At 44.0% G+C, this 14,630-nt stretch overlaps 1 protein-coding gene across 4 annotated transcripts in view; it reads left to right on the forward strand.

The window, feature by feature from the left end:
• The first annotated feature begins 168 nt into the window (after positions 1–168).
• The window catches only part of syne3 (spectrin repeat containing, nuclear envelope family member 3), a 44,017-nt gene continuing 29,555 nt past the window's right edge, over positions 169–14,630 (forward strand). For 2 of the 4 annotated variants that reach the window (XM_030356535.1, XM_030356538.1), the window contains exons 1-6: positions 169–283; positions 2,306–2,458; positions 3,893–4,065; positions 5,412–5,721; positions 8,946–9,101; positions 9,332–9,691. In XM_030356535.1, the coding sequence (XP_030212395.1) occupies positions 2,315–2,458; positions 3,893–4,065; positions 5,412–5,721; positions 8,946–9,101; positions 9,332–9,691 (1,143 nt within the window). In that variant the 5' untranslated portion in view covers positions 169–283; positions 2,306–2,314. The remainder of the gene's footprint in view (positions 284–2,305; positions 2,459–3,892; positions 4,066–5,411; positions 5,722–8,945; positions 9,102–9,331; positions 9,692–14,630) is intronic. The other 2 variants (XM_030356537.1, XM_030356536.1) reach the window with 2 other exon arrangements.

Genomic DNA, 14,630 nt, shown 5'->3' on the forward strand with positions numbered 1-14,630 from the left:
GTTTAGCATAGCCAGTTGGTAAATTCACAAACATTGATACCTTTTTTTTTAAGCCCATAAGGCCAAGCATAGAACAGCCGTTCGCTTTGGCGCCCTCTCCGTTTGAATGATCAACGTCGCCCAGTGCCCGCCCCTAATACGGAGCGGCTCCGCGGATTGGTTGTGAGCTCCTGGTTCAGACCCGGGCCTGTGTGCTTTCACTTCCTGCGTTATAGCGCTAACTTTGCCGTACATAGTCGGGACACCGATTCACATTTACCTTCTAATTTATGACAACATATCGGTGAGTATACTATACACATATAGTACTATATATCCATAGTCTATAATGTGAAGAAGTGTGTGTCGTCCAGATAGTAGTGATTTGTGGACGAACTTCATGTCGCTCCGTTTGTTTACCTTCTTTCTTATTCGCATATAGATATAATCGTTGTTTAATCGTCGCATCACTTGGCGAAATTAATGTATTTTTTGTTTGACTTCCACCTTGCCGGAGATTCGTATCACTATGCGTCCTGGCTTCGTGTTGTTAATTCTAAAAATAGAATAGACTCAAAGCTCCTTATCGCTTGCATTAAGTCGTTTTGTACAATTGTGCTCAATGCAAATGAGCGAGGGGGCCCAACACATGGCTCAGGCACGTCAATGTGTGGATGTTGTGTATGCAACACAAAAAGAGAACGGTGTCATATGTCACAAGCGAGATTTCTACTCGGTCTGTCAATCAGAGGGCTGAGACGAAGTGGGCGGGGCGCACTTCGAAAGGGCCAGGGCGCACTTCACTTTCATTTGCGAGATGGATTGCAATAGTTAGAAGATGTCCCCGAAAACCTCAACAAAGTGTGTATCCATTGTATGCCATGATAAGACGTGCATGCTTGATCACATAATTCAGAATGTTTTGTTGTTGGAGCACTTCTAATTGGAGTTTCTGGGCAGCCTCATTGGAGGCTGCGGAATGTCGTGGTAGGGGGAAATGAGTCACTCAGGAAATTGTACTGGTTGGTTCATAGTTTCCCTTTACCATGAAATGATGTCCGCTGTCTGTTGTGCCAGCACTCATTGCAGCCGCTGACACTACTTAAGGCGCTCTTCTTCAAAGATGAGATGTCTGATTGAGACCTTACATTTGCAAGACCTTCATTTGGTTATGTTGAAATGCGGGGGGGGATCCATATCCATATCTGGTTTTCCTTATTTCTTGCTCAAGGCCAAAAGAGATGGCAGTTATGAGTTATATTTTAATCTTTGCATCTGTTGGAAAGATTTATTGAAAAGACTCAGTGACATTTCAGGATTTTCAAGAATGAGCCAACAAGGATATACAAGCAGTTCATAACAGATCCCAGCTATGACTAACAGCTTGATGAGCCAGTCAATTCACAAACATGGTACCGTCTTTATTCAATAGGCTAAGTGGACTGTACGAGCCTTGAAAAAAACCCTTCTGGGAATTTCTTCTCAAAATAAACTTGAGTCAAAGTCCAGTGCTCAATAATTCAAAAGTGACTTTACCCTTTCAAACAACCAAGCAAATGTTTTTCGCTTTTCAGAAGAACCATACATTCATTTGCAGCACTTTGGACTTTTCGCCATCAGAAAATCAAAGATTCAATGATGGCGTGGCAGAGGGAGAATTAGTTTCTTCTTTAAAAAAGAAAATGCATTATAACCCCCCAAACACCACTAAATCTTTCAGAACTGTATGAGTGATTCAATATTGAATGGCATTGAATGAGTGCGGCATTGAATGAGTGTGGCATTCATTCTTTAGTTAACCATGGTGTGTATCTGAATCTTAATCCAAAATTTAGCTGCTACGAAGCACCATAAAATAGTAGGCTTCTTTCCACTATGGGACGCATGGTGACGCATAATTTATACTCTTGATTTCACCTAGAGAAAGCTGTATTTTCCCTAAATGCCACTTTTCCATTAGTGCCAGTTCGCTGGCTTTCAATACAAATGGATATCTAGGCTTGATACGAATGTGAACCCCAGATACTCTGGTCCTGCCAAACAGATGTAGTGATCGGCACAGTTAACTGATTAACTTATGCCCGCTGGAAATTTGTGTCATCAGAAAATATAGAATTTGAATGGAAATGCCTGCCCCAACTTTGAGTGTGGTTTCCCTACACCTTGTGCGTGAGGACAATCCATTATACTCCTGAATAGGTTCCTATCCTCCTGTTAATGTCTGGAACAGAGTGGTTGCCCGATTGTTTAAACAACAATCCAAGGTACCTTTTACCGCGCGGGCACCACTGTGCTCTCTCCGACCTATTGTTGCCTGTTTTGTCAGGCTGGTCACATGACCCAAAAAGAACAGCACGAGTTCCGGGAGAGCCTGGAGGCCGCCCTGACCTGGATGAGGTCCGCCCAGGAGCGCCTCCGGGTCAACGACAACACCCAGGGTCCCCGGGAGGCCTTGGAGGCAAGGCTTAGGGAGACGGAGGTGAACGCACGCTCGCGCGCGCGCGCGCACACACACACACACACACACACACACACACACACACACACACACACACACACACACACACACACACACACACACACACACACACACACACACACACACACACACACACACACACACACACACTATATACAATGATTCTTGAGAATATATTGAATTCCACAGTATTGCTGGTTTCCTGTTTTAATTGTATTAATGAACACATTTTGTCAAAAGAATGTCAAAATATTACCCTTTTAGGAAACCATAATTTTACTTGTGGCTGTTGGCACAGTTCTTTCAGGAAGTTATTTCTGGGGCTCTCGCCTTTAAACTGTAGTTCAGCTCAGAGTCGGTTATAGCAGAATCTCAATTTAGTGTTGCTGTGAATACTTTTATTGGGCACTTTTTTTGGGGTTCATTTTGGCATTGATTTTTGTACTCTGAGCTGCTTCAGTACAGACTACACCTAATAGCAATGAATTATAGATGGTCTCTGCTAGGGATCGACCGATACGGATTTTTTAGGGCCGATACGATACCGATATTTTTTCATCAGCCTTAGCCGATACGCCGATACGGCGATACCGATATTTAGAGGCGATACTACTTTTTTTTTTTTTTTTTTTTTTTTTTTTTTTTGCTCCCTCAATCATAAAAATGACACTGATAACAAATGTTACAAGTCTCAATCAAAAAAAAGGAACATTTATTGAACTTCAATATAAAAAACTATATTTAACAAATAGCAAAAACAGGTGAGGTAGAACAAGTTAAAAAAAAAAAAAAAAAAAAAAAAAAAAAAAAAATCGGCGAAAATCGGCCGCGTATCGGCCGATACCGATACACGTAAAAAACGCGAATATCGGCCGATAATATCGGCCGACCGATATATCGGTCGATCCCTAGTCTCTGCTGCATAGGGAGGGACGCCATGTCGTGCCTCTTCTGAGGGTCTTTCAATTGAAGGAGTTGAGGCTCAATATCATCACTGCAAGATTCAGCAATGGATTTCTGTTTTGAAGAAATTGCAATTTCTTCTCTTCTCCCCGGCCAGTGTTTACTTAAAACGTTTTTCAAAATGTATCTTGAACATTGAGTGCTAATTTCGGTTCATATTTGCAGCGCCACCAAATAGACGATATAATTAAAATACTTTAAGGCCAAAGCTCATGGAGTGGGAACGTAGCTGACCGTTTTTTTGTATAGAAAAATAGCGGAAATTCTAAAACATGTTGTGTCTCCCGACACGGCCCTGAGCTGTGGGCTTTAGTTGGTAAATGTGGCTAATAATTATGCTGCTTAACTAGTGAATGTTTTTGATTGCCCAGTGGGACGCTGTAGTTGTGGCACTGTGCGTATTCTGAATACTCTGTTGCACAATACATGTATTGTATTGTCCCTTAACGCCTCCGCGATCACTTCATCCAGAAGATCCACAGTTGCGAGCACGAGGGCCGCGTTTTGGTGGACAGGGCTCTGGTGGCGGCCGAGAACCTCCTGCAGACCGGCGACGAGGACCAGAGGGGCAACACCAATGCTAAACTCAGGGACCTCAAGGCCCAGTGGGAGGAGACGTGCACCTACATCGTCCACTGTCACAGGTGTGCTTATGTTACGCTCGTGGAGATGGGAATATACCACTGCGCTGATATGCAAACGATGTGTGAAAGCTAAGTGAATCAGTTCTGTGAAAAGCACAGGCCATGTGTTGATCAAGGTCTCAATATTAAATAACAATGTAAATGTTATAAAAAGGAATAGAGAAAATGGTATCAGTCTATTCTATACCAAATATATACTATATGTTTGATCTACTAACTGTTAAATATGCAACGCATTTTAGTAAAAGTATATCATTTGTATGTGGTTGGCAAGCTTGAGGTTTGTTTTTGGTTATCAGCGGGGGTGCACAGATAAACATGTTCCCAGCCTTTTGTGGATTTGGTTCACACTGTGCATGTCTGTTGACTTCTTGCTTTCAGATCACTGTAATTAAGTTCAAGAAGCTCGAGCTATTGTCGTAATGTGCAAGACTGAGTGCTTCCCACTCAGTGCATAGAGGTGTGAGACTTTGAGAATTAAAGAAGAAAATACATAGCGTTGCTCTGTCTACTCTTCTTGGCATTGAAACGGTCCGACCGGAACTAGCCTAGCTGGTTGGTTGGCGTGAGTGGGCGACTGGGCGTGGTATTGGGAGTGTCGCTATTAAGATTATTGTAAACAAAGAGGGAGATACAGCTGTCCTGCACTACTTAACTCGTAGAACAAATCAGTAATAGGATTGATTCATTTGTTTGATTACATTATTTTAATCTCTATCGTTCAGCATTGACTACAGACATGTCCAGGTTATCTTTTAACTAGGAGCACATTTAAATGTTGCACAATGTTGCACTGTGAATTTAAGTCAGGGATATAGGCTGTGGAATCAGGTGTTCCTTGTTGATCCTGAATGAGCCTCATGTATTTGTGTTGGCCAACAGCAGGGGTGGGTTCAGCTTCATATTCATTGATTAAGTTATGCCCAGCGTGGTCAGGGCTGATATCTCGCGGTTTTGGGAGGCGGGTGGTATGAGCTTGTCTGATGCCTTTTTTATTTTTTCTTCTGCATCTGGCACTGTTGCCATGGTTAGGCATCTCCCGGTTGGGTTGCTCCAGAAAAGAATGCTTTTGTCTTAACACCTAGATTGCTTTGGCACGTATGTTCCGACCCTGATGCGGTTCCTTACCTAGCTCTGTTCTTTTTGGCAAGTGTGATTGCAGCCTTCAGACTCGGCTGCGAGCACAAAATATGTTAATATATTTATCTAGTGTTAGGCTTTGTGGTTTTAATGTTTCAATACATTTTTGTACATTTTCTTTCATCCATATCCATATTATTTCTTCACCCACGTCCGCCTCACGCCGACCCCATTCGCAACGTGCCAACGCCCCCCCCGCCGTGCAGCCGCGTCGAGTGGGTGTGGCTCCACTGGATCGAGTACCTGAAGGCCAACGAGGGCTTCGAGGCGGGGCTGGCCCGGCTGGGCGCGCGGCTTGACGCCCAGGTGGAGCTGCAGCTGGACGCCCGGGAGAAGCAGTGGCAGGCGGACCACCTGCAGGTGGAGCTGAGCAACGTGTGCGGCCAGGCGCCGCTGCTGGAGCGGCTGCTGGACGAGGCGGAGGCGCTGCACGGAAGCACCCAGGACCCCAGCCTGGACCCCGCCGCGCGGGAGGCGCTGCGGCAGGCCTACAGCGACGTCCGCGACGCCACCCGGGTGAGGCGGGCTGTGTGTGTGTGTCCGTGTGTCCGTGTGTCCGTGTGTCCGTGTGTGCGTGTGTGTGTGTATGCGTCTGCATGTGATGCAAGTCTAGAATCTGCCCTTAAGTGGACCCCCTGTTTCAGTTCGACCTTCAACACTAAGAAGAAGAAGAAGAAGAACTCTAAGAATCATAATAATAAAAAGAACTCTAGAAGATTTATCCCCATGGTTACGACTCACGCCTATGTGGGTTGCAGGCGTGGGTCGATACATATTTTATTAAGCTAGTGCCGTCTTTGTGTATGGGGTGTCATAGTGAGTGAGGTTGTATTTAAAATTTTCCATGGCAATAAAGCTGTTTGAAATTAAGTTGAGTGCCGGCTGCATTGCTTCGAGGTTTGTATGTTGGCCCCTGACCTTATGCAGAAATGATTTGGAAACGTTCAACACTTAAACTAGTCAATAACTACATTGTGAATTGCTTTCATGCGGGAGCCCCGAGCTACACTGGAAGGAGTGGGCTTTGGGCGGCATTTGGCTTTGTTTTGTTCTTGTTCCGCCAGAAACAGTTTGGCTTCACTCATTATTGTGTACCTTTTCTGACTTTTGTGAATCTTAAAACACAAACTTGGCCTATCTTCAATACCAACTGGTTGGCTAACCTCAAATCCAACTTGTCCTTGAACCGCCTCTCTGACGTCTTTGTGGACACGGGACACTGGGCCTCTTTTGTGGAGGAGCGGTGGAAGGAAGGTCAGAGAGCGGGTAGAAAGAGGAGGTGCACGAACAATGTCTCAAAAAAGTGCTAGCGTAACTTTAAGTGATCGATAAACGACTACCGTTTTGTAATGTGAAGTGCCGTGTTCTAACTTGGCCGCACTGAAGCCTCTGGTCTTTTGATAGAGGATGGATCTTATTGCTCTGCACTAGCAAGCTGCTGAGGAGGTAAGGTCAAGTATCTGCCTTCATCCTGGCTAGATGAATCCTAGGAGTGCTTCAAAGCACCTCCTCGACAATACGCTTTTTCCTACCCAGATTTTTTTATGGAGACATGAATAGTTATCAATCCATTTTATTGTATTGTTACTGAAGCATTGTCTTGGCTCATTTTGTATAATGGAGCCGTAAGAAAGTGATACTATAATTTAAAAAAATATGTAAATGATGGTCAACAATTCCTTCATTGTTTGCTTAAATTTTGGCATTCGATTTAGATTTGGAGTTGGAACAAAATGGCGTTGTGTAAGGCTTGATGCTACTACGCATGGTGTGTGAAGTGTATAAGCATCATTTGTTAGTTCCCTTTTTCTCTTGTGCCGTTGAGCACAACATCCTCAACCACCCTGCTGTGAGCTCACATTGGGGGGGGGAAGGGGATGCAGACAAACTAAACCCAGACCAATAATTATCAGATCCATACAGTGCACCTCAGGAGATCCGAGTTGATGTGTTTATTAAATGCGTGACAATGTCATCAACAAGTCTGGTTGCATTCTATTTTTAATGAGGGGCAAACTTTTTTTATGAGAGCTTTGTTTAAACTGGGCAACAAGAGACAAGGTTGCAATGACACACAATGCATTACTGAACTCTAAATAAGTAAAACGACCGCAAGCAATGGATGACATACCCACACGGGAAGTGCGCTATTAATCTGTATGTGGGGCCCTGTTTGAGCGTGTGTCATTATTAAGGGGCTGTCATGTAGACCAATGGGTTTAATAACTGCCGTCTACATTTTTGCTGAAATCGTATCGAAGTCCAAAGGCACAACTTTATTTTTGTGTTTTCTCCCAACAAAACATTGTGCAGAATATTGACAGAACACATTTATTTTGCAGCATAATGTATTAATGTTTGGTAGTCAATCTCCCCCATATCATGTGTAAGCCAACACAGATGTAGTGCCTTTTACATGGCATTTGCCCTTATCAACTGCCAGTCACAATTACCATGTGCGACGCATTCACATGGCACTTGAAAATGTCTGACATTTTCGGACTAGCTCCCTTGAATCTCTCGCCATGGTCTGTATCCAGTGGGTAAACTCACTTCATTAGGGGTTCTCATTTATTCATTATATCTGGGCTGGTTGTGAATCAAGCCTGTGCGAATGGTTTTTTATCACAGTAGTGTTGGCAGTGTTGGTAAGCAGCAAGCTAGTTGTCTTCTTTTATTGTGCGGACTGCAATTGCATGGTGGCGTATTGTAAACCCTTTTTGAGTTAGTTGGGTTAGTTAGTTTCTTCTTTTTGCTCATTAATTTTGCTCTAATGTAGTGCATTGAATCCCTTCCACCATTTATGTAAATGAAATATTTTTAAAACCATTTGTAAATTATTCAACATGGATGACCATACCCTTTCAAAAGGAATGCTATTAGGCTGGCTTTAAATTTTCCTAGAGGATTTCCTTGGAACATTTCTAATTGCGGTGCAGGACTGTGTAATACTTATCCTTCATTAAACGAGATTTGCATTTCACAAAGTGCACACAGGTCCCCAGTGAGAGTGACAAACTCCGTACAGGAATCTGGTCCCTAGTCATGCTTGACAACTGTTTTAATGAAGGATTTGAAGCTCAGAAAATCGCTTTAAATAATTATCATTCCAGTACGTTCCTCACCGAAACAGCTACAGTGGTTAACTCTTCTGGCAGACTCGTCCATTTTTGTGGATGGAAGAGCGTCCCGAGCCATGAAGCCTAAGCCATAGAGCGTTTCACCACCAGAGACAATGGTGCTCCAGGTCTCTGTGGTTGTAATCCCTGAACTAGAGGACACCACATGTGCTGATTGTCTAAGGCAGTTGGCCCCGGACCATTACACAAATTGTTGGTCTCTGGACAAGCACTCCTCCAAATCAGGGAAAACCTCAGCAGCGACAACACTGCCTCTTGTGATTATCTGCATTGTTATTGTTTGCACGTAAAGGAATATAAGATGGAAGGATTGGGAGCAAACCAACTCCATCACCAACCAAACCCCAAAAGTCTCCATTATTTCGTCCAAGGAAACGGCAACATTCTTTTATTCCTATTCCTTTAAAACAAGTAATGGATTTTGGAAGATATAGTGCACATAAATCTAGAGTGTCTAAATATCCTGCTCTTTTCCATAATGCACTGAATCATATTTTTTTTTTTTTGCAACTGCAAAAGATTCATCCATAAACTAATGATGCAAACCAAACAAATGAAATTGTAATAATGCAGCATAGTAACGTACGTGCCGTTGTTCAGGAGCGGCTGGACCTGCTGCAGAAGATGGCTGAGGAGCATCAGATGTACCAGGGCTGCGTTGACAAGTTCCAGAGCATGCTGCTGGCCAAGGCCGAGGAGTTCGCAGAGCTTCGGGAGCGGGACGACTCGGCCCAAGATAGGTTCCAAGCCTTGCAGGTGAGCCACAATAACCATTGCAAGAATGGGCAAATATCTAGCATTTAGCAACAGCTTTCAGTATATACGCCCAAACCGAGGCAAGAATGATATTCATCACGACGCGTGAGTATCTGCTAGGTCTCATTAGTAGCCGTTACAGAGCGGCCCTTGTTAAGATGCCATCACCGGTAACCTTTTTCATGGTAATGCCCCTAAAACATTCCCCCCGTGCGTCCTCCACCCCCCAGGTGCTGCACAGCAGCGTGGCCCGGGAGGAAGTGAACCTGCAGCACCTGGAGGGCGTGGCGGAGGCGGTGCAGGGCCACACCTCCCCGGCGGGCGCCCATGAGGTGGCCCGCGAGGCCCTGGGCCTGCGGCAGGACTGGCTGCGGCTGCTGCAGGACCTGCAGGAGGCGGACGAGGCCCTGCGCGTCGGCGCGGACGCCCACGGCCAGTACCTGGGCCTCCGGCGGCGCCTCGGCCAGGACATCGACCGGCTGCAGCTGCTGCTCCAGGGCCTGGGCCGGGAGCTGGAGGAGGGCCGCGGGGGGCCCGGCGCCGCGACGGGGGACGAGGAGCAGCTGGTGGGCCGCTGGAAGAAATACACGGTAGGTCCGGTTTCACACACCGATGGCCAAAGTCCGCTGCCTCGCTGAGGAAGATGCCCTTTACCTCTGGCTCATTATTCATGAGGTGTATCTCATAAGGCCCTATAAAGGTCTGCTTTGGGTAAAAGCGGCTGCTAAATTACTAAATATACTCCGCCGCTGGGGCTGTTTGTATTTAATGCAAGGTCGGATGAAAGACCGGCGCGTTATCTGCCAGTAGGTAACTCTAAACAGGATATTTTCTCCTGCTCGCTTGCCTCTTTAGGATTACAAAATAACCCCTTCCCACAAATGTGAGAGGCATCTTTGTGTCTTCAGCTATCTAATTGCAGCCGTTCTCTAGTGTCGAGGATTGCTTTTATTAAAAGAAAAAAAAAATAATGATCTGCATGTAAAACTGCTGTTTAGGCACTTTGCGGTCTCCCCTGGCGAAAATGCCTCTGCACCAGTCATCAGCTCATTCTCTTCAGGAGGAACATCCACCAAATCCTCTGCGGGGGGAAGTGCTATCTTGCTCACCTTCCTCCTCTTCCTCCTAATGGTTTTTCATAGCCAACGATACACTATATACAGGTGCTGGTCATATTATTAGAATATCATGAAAAAGTTGATTTATTTCATTAATTCCATTTAGAAAGTCAAACCTGTAGAATGTATACATTCATTCCAAACAGACTGATACATTATAAGTGTTTTTTGCCAAAAAGAAGATGATTATAGCTGACAACCAATGAAAACCCTAAATTCAACATCTCAGAAAATTAGAATATGGTGAAAAGGTCAGATATTGAAGACACCTGGTGCCACACTCTAATTAGCTAACTAACTCAAAAACACCTGGAAAAGCCTTTAAATGGTCTCTCGTTTTGATTCTGTATGACACACAATCATGGGGAAGACTGCTGACTTGACAACTGTCCAAAAGATGACCATTGATACTTTAAAGAAGGAGGGCAAGACACAAAAGGTCATTGCCAAAGAGGTTGGATGTTCCCAGAGCTCTGTGTCCAAGCACATTAATAGAGAGGCGAAGGGAAGAAAAAGATGTGGTAGAAAAGAGTGTACAAGCAAGAGGGATAAACGCGCCCTGGAGAGGATTGTCAAACAAAACCGATTCAAAAATGTGGGGGAGATCCACAAAGAGTGGACTGTAGCTGGAGTCAGTGCTTCAAGAAGCACCACACACCGACGTATGCAAGATATGGGATTCAGCTGTCGCATACCTCGTGTAAAGCCACTCTTGAATAAGAGACAACGTCAAAAGCGTCTCGCCTGGGCTCAAGACAAAAAGGACTGGACTGCTGCTGAGTGGTCCAAAGTTATGTTTTCAGATGAAAGTAAATTTTGTATCTCCTTTGGAAATCAAGGTCCCAGAGTCTGGAGGAAGACAGGAGAGGCACAGAATCCACGTTGCCTGAAGTCCAGTGTAAAATTTCCACAGTCAGTAATGGTCTGGGGTGCCATGTCATCTGCTGCTGTTGGTCCACTGTGTTTCCTGAGGTCCAGGGTCAATGCAGCAGTCTACCAGGAAGTTTTAGAACACTTTATGCTGCCTGCCGCGGACCAACTTTATGGAGGTGACGATTTCATTTTCCAACATGACTTGGCACCTGCACACAGTGCCAAATCTACCAGTACCTGGTTTAAGGACCATGGTATCCCTCTTCTTGATTGGCCTGCAAACTCACCTGACCTTAACCCCATAGAAAACCTATGGGGTATTGTGAAGCGGAAGATGCGAGATGCCAGACCCAACAATGCTGAAGAGCTGAAGGCCACTATTAAAGCAACCTGGGCTCTCATAACACCTGAGGAGTGCAACAGACTGGTCGACTCCATGCCACGCCGTATTGCTGCAGCAATTCAGGCAAAAGGAGCTGCAACTAAGTATTGATTGCCATACATGCTGAAACTTTCCATGTTCATACTTTTCAGTTGGCCCACATTTCTAAAAAATCATTTTTTGTACTAGTCGTAACTAATATTCTAATTTTCTGAGATACTGAATTTGGGATTTTCAGTAATTGTCAGTACTAATCATCCAAATTAAAAGAAATAAACATTTCAAATATATCACTCTGTGTGTAATGAATTGATATAATATGTAAGTTTCACGTTCTGAATATAATTACTGAAATAAATCAACTTTTTCATGATATTCTAATAATTTGACCAGCACCTGTATGTATGACTATTGTTTGTTTGGTTTTGATATATATTTCCCACAGATTTTTTTCCAGTTGGTTTTTGCCTCATTACCTCAACCAAACCTCCCTGTTGTGCACAATGAAGAATTATAAATGTTTGGCTCCTCACTCCTCCTTTCTGTTTACTCCTTTTTCCTGCCTGCACTGGACTAATCTAATGTGTTGTTATTCAAACAGCCTCCTCCACCCACTATCCCATCCCTCCTCTACCCTCCAACCTTTTACGGCCCACTGTTTTGAAATCCCCCTGAAGGAGGTTAGAAAACTAAACCCACTTGACTCATGGCTATAACATTCTCATTCCTTTGTGACTTACTACGTGCTTAAATGCAATGTCTACGACGCATAGCTGTAGAGCCAGATTTGTGGTTTATAATCTGGGTAGGAAAAAGCGTATTGGTGACTTTCTGTAACACAGCAGCAGAGGCGGTAGACTCCGCCATGCCCAAGATATGCTGCTGCCTGGCATCAGCCACACGTTTTGCACCAACAATCACATTTTAAAGTTGTACAGAGTTGCGTTGTATCCACATGACATCACAGAAACAATAACAAAGAAACAATCTTTTAATTGGTGTTTTACATTAATACAAGTAGTAGTTACTGAAATTCTTCCAATGTGTTTTTATTCCGATAACTGGACATACAAAGCATAGGGGAATGTAAACATTGTTTAGACAAATACAAACAGTTTGTATACAAATAAAATTAAGTATATACATACACATACATAATGCATATATATAAATATACAACACTAAAAAAACACACAACAACAAACTTGTGTGTTCTTCTTCCCGGAGCAAAATAATTACTGTTAAGGCTAGAGAATAATATTGGGTTGTCATAAGAGCAAGTTAAAAGGAAAAATAATACTAACAGCCATAGCCAGCAACCCTGCTTAGTTTTGTCGGATCCGTTCCCCACCGCCACAAGAGGTTCCTGGTCCGACTATGGCAGCTCCCCCCTCCCTCACAGCCTCAGCAGCAGCAGCAGTGGGGGGCTGCTGAGGGGTGTAATTACATAGTGTGAAAGGCTCTGTCTCCCACGGACACTCTCACACCCAGCGAACCTCGCGCCGGGCCGCTCCTCGATCCCCGCCCTCCTCAACACCTCCCTTCGAGAGAGAGAGAGAGAGAGAGAGAGAGAGAGAGAGAGAGAGAGAGAGAGAGAGAGAGAGAGAGAGAGAGAGAGAGAGAGAGAGAGAGAGAGAGAGAGAGAGAGAGAGAGAGAGAGAGAGAGAGAGAGAGAGAGAGAGAGAGAGAGATCGAGATCTCCACTCACTAAGAGAAACACTGAGACATGAGATGTCATGTGTGGAAAGGTGAAGCAACATAGATATAGAGAGGGAAGGATAAAGCAAGGGAGAGAGACATCTCCACTCTGACTATAAGAGACACTGCAACCTACGATGTCAGGCGTTGAAATGAGAAACAAAAACAACTTTCCCGAGGACAGAATCAACCGTCATGAAAATGTCCAAAGACGGGGCATGTTTCTTTTGAGCAGTGATGGGTTTTCTTTCAGTATGTCATTGTTCAGAATGCAATTCATTCTTTTCTTTGGTTTATACATTTTTAAATATACAATCAAAATAACATTTGCTTGAAAAGACAAAACTCTTGTCTAAGACAAGAAGAAAAAAAAAATGACAATACAAAAGACCTGTGTGTTTTTTGGTTACCATATGCAAGTGACCAAGTAAGATTAAATTAAATGAAACATTACAGGCACATCAGTTGAACGATGCCTATTAAATGCATGGTGACCAGACTTGGTTTAATTTCTCAACTGAACCTTGCAATGTGAATCGAAGTTGTTTGTAATTTTACATGGAACGTGACACCATGCAGCCATGATCAAATTAAGGAGATTAAGTGCTTTTCCAGTTACAGTGTTCCTACACTGCAGCAAAAGCTATTGCCTTTTGTTTATAATTAGTAAAGAACAACTCAGAATGTACCTCCCCCAATATTTCTGTGAGGGAGTTAGGCTATAATTGCAACCCACATAAGTGAGAGAGACCTTCAAAGACTTGGGTCCAGCAGCTATTCAAGGTTGGACCAAAACAAACCATGTGGTCAAGGGGAGCTACCACAGCACCTTGGATTTTCAGGCCTGACTGCTGGATCTGTTTTTTCAGTTACCTCTGTTTGGAATAGTGTAAAGCCGTGCAGAACCTTGAATTGAATCCGGCCATGTCTTATAGATATTGAAGAAGAATGTACACGAGAGATACTGAATGTGGTTCATTATTTTTATTTCTTTGAGTCGAGCTACGTGTCTGCAGCTATGCCTTGATAAGACCCCCCCCCCCCCCCCCCCCTTGCCTAAAAAGAAAATAACTTTCCTGGCCCTGCATATTAACAAGCATGAATGAATAATTCATAGCAGTCCATTTTAACGGCTTCGAAGAGGTCAGCGGTAGACGTCTAATGACCTACCTACTGTTAGGAGCAGGAAATTAAACATCTTCCAAACTCATTTTGAGTATTGGCAAAATGACACTCCTTAGTGTGTGTGTGTGTGTGGGGGGGGGGGGGGTGGGGCTCCAGTTAAATATCCTTTATTTAACATGATTCTGAAAGTAATCCTTAATGGAAGTAAATCTCTGTGACTTATCCTCTGCTATTTGGGAAAAGTACATCCCCGTCTCCAACAATGCCTGTCTTTTTGTCTCGAAAGAAACCCAGTCTCACAAAAGGATACATCAAACAATGACTTTTTTGTGA

Source organism: Gadus morhua, chromosome 5 (genome assembly GCF_902167405.1).
Source record: "Gadus morhua chromosome 5, gadMor3.0, whole genome shotgun sequence".
Classification (NCBI taxonomy): Eukaryota; Metazoa; Chordata; class Actinopteri; order Gadiformes; family Gadidae; genus Gadus; species Gadus morhua.